Source organism: Cebus imitator, unplaced genomic scaffold (genome assembly GCF_001604975.1).
Source record: "Cebus imitator isolate Cc_AM_T3 unplaced genomic scaffold, Cebus_imitator-1.0 Scaffold230, whole genome shotgun sequence".
Classification (NCBI taxonomy): Eukaryota; Metazoa; Chordata; class Mammalia; order Primates; family Cebidae; genus Cebus; species Cebus imitator.
In genome coordinates, this window is record NW_016107545.1 from 608,602 (window position 1) to 609,850 (window position 1,249).

Sequence of the window (1,249 nt, forward strand, 5' to 3'; positions counted from 1 at the left end):
ATGCACAGCTTTAACACAGATCTAGAGGTGTTTATCTTCTTAGTGAGTACACGAGCTGGTGGCCTGGGCATTAATCTGACTGCAGCAGATACAGTTATCATTTATGATAGTGATTGGGTAAGTTGGAAGCAATATACTGATTGTATTTCCATTTTGAATTTTTTTTTTTTTTTTTTTTTTTTTTTTTTTTGAGGCAAGATCTAGCTCTTGCCCTGGCTGGAGTGCAATGGCACAATCACTGCTCACTGCAGCCTTTACCTGCCTGGCTAAATATTTTGTATTTTTTTGGTAGAGACTGGGGTTTTGCCATGTTGCCCAGGTTGGTCTCAGACTCCTGGGCTCAAGCAGTCCGCCCACCTTGGCCTTACAAAGTACTGGGATTACAGGTGTTAGCAATTGCGCCTGGCCTAGATACCAGTTTTAATGGTCCCTTGTTCGTTTTCAGGACCTGGATGAATTTCTAACTGGGGTTTAAGGTATAAGGCTAATGGCAAAAGTTGTTTCCTAGTATCTACAGTCCTGCTAAAATTTAAGTGATAATCCATGTATTAATTGCTTTACAGTCATCTGGAATGCTTATTAAAAATTTAGATTTCTTTACAGATTAATCATGGTTTCTCGGGATAAACTTGGAAAAGCATTTTTAACAAACACACAGTTATTTGAGAATCCCTGTAGTAAGGACTTGGCAACTAGGCTGATCTCCAATTGTACAGGTTGAGCATCCGAAATTTGAATTGCTACAAAATTAGAAACTTTTTGAGTGCCGATATGACACTCAAAGGAAATGCTCATTGGAGCATTTTTATTTTCTTGTTAGGGACATTCAACCTGTAAGTTTCCTTATGGAAGGTTATTGATAACCAAAAGGATTAATAATCAATGTGATTATTATTATTCATTACTCACCATATTATAAGAGACAGAGGTGGGATGTTATCATGTAACTGAAGGAAACCCGTAAGTTTTGTTTAACTGTCTAGTTTTTTTATTGTACACTATGGACATATATATTTTCTTCTAAAAATATTTATCATCATGCATTTTTAAAAAATAGGACCACCAGACTCTCTTCTCCTTTTTATTATTAAAATTAAAGGAAGGGTCTAGCTTTTTATTTACAAATTTACAGTACTTGTCTGTTAATCACCAATTCCATGTAGTGTTAAACCAGTCTAAAGAAATACCTTCTGTAGTGCACATTTCTGGATCCATATTTCATCTTTTTTTTTCTTTTTTTTTTTTTTTT

At 35.1% G+C, this 1,249-nt stretch overlaps 1 protein-coding gene across 1 annotated transcript in view; it reads left to right on the plus strand.

The window, feature by feature from the left end:
- The window catches only part of HELLS (helicase, lymphoid specific), a 55,017-nt gene that overhangs the window by 46,149 nt on the left and 7,619 nt on the right, over window positions 1-1,249 (plus strand). The window contains exon 14 of the mRNA XM_017497378.2: window positions 1-116. Coding sequence (XP_017352867.1) covers window positions 1-116 — 116 coding nt within the window. The remainder of the gene's footprint in view (window positions 117-1,249) is intronic.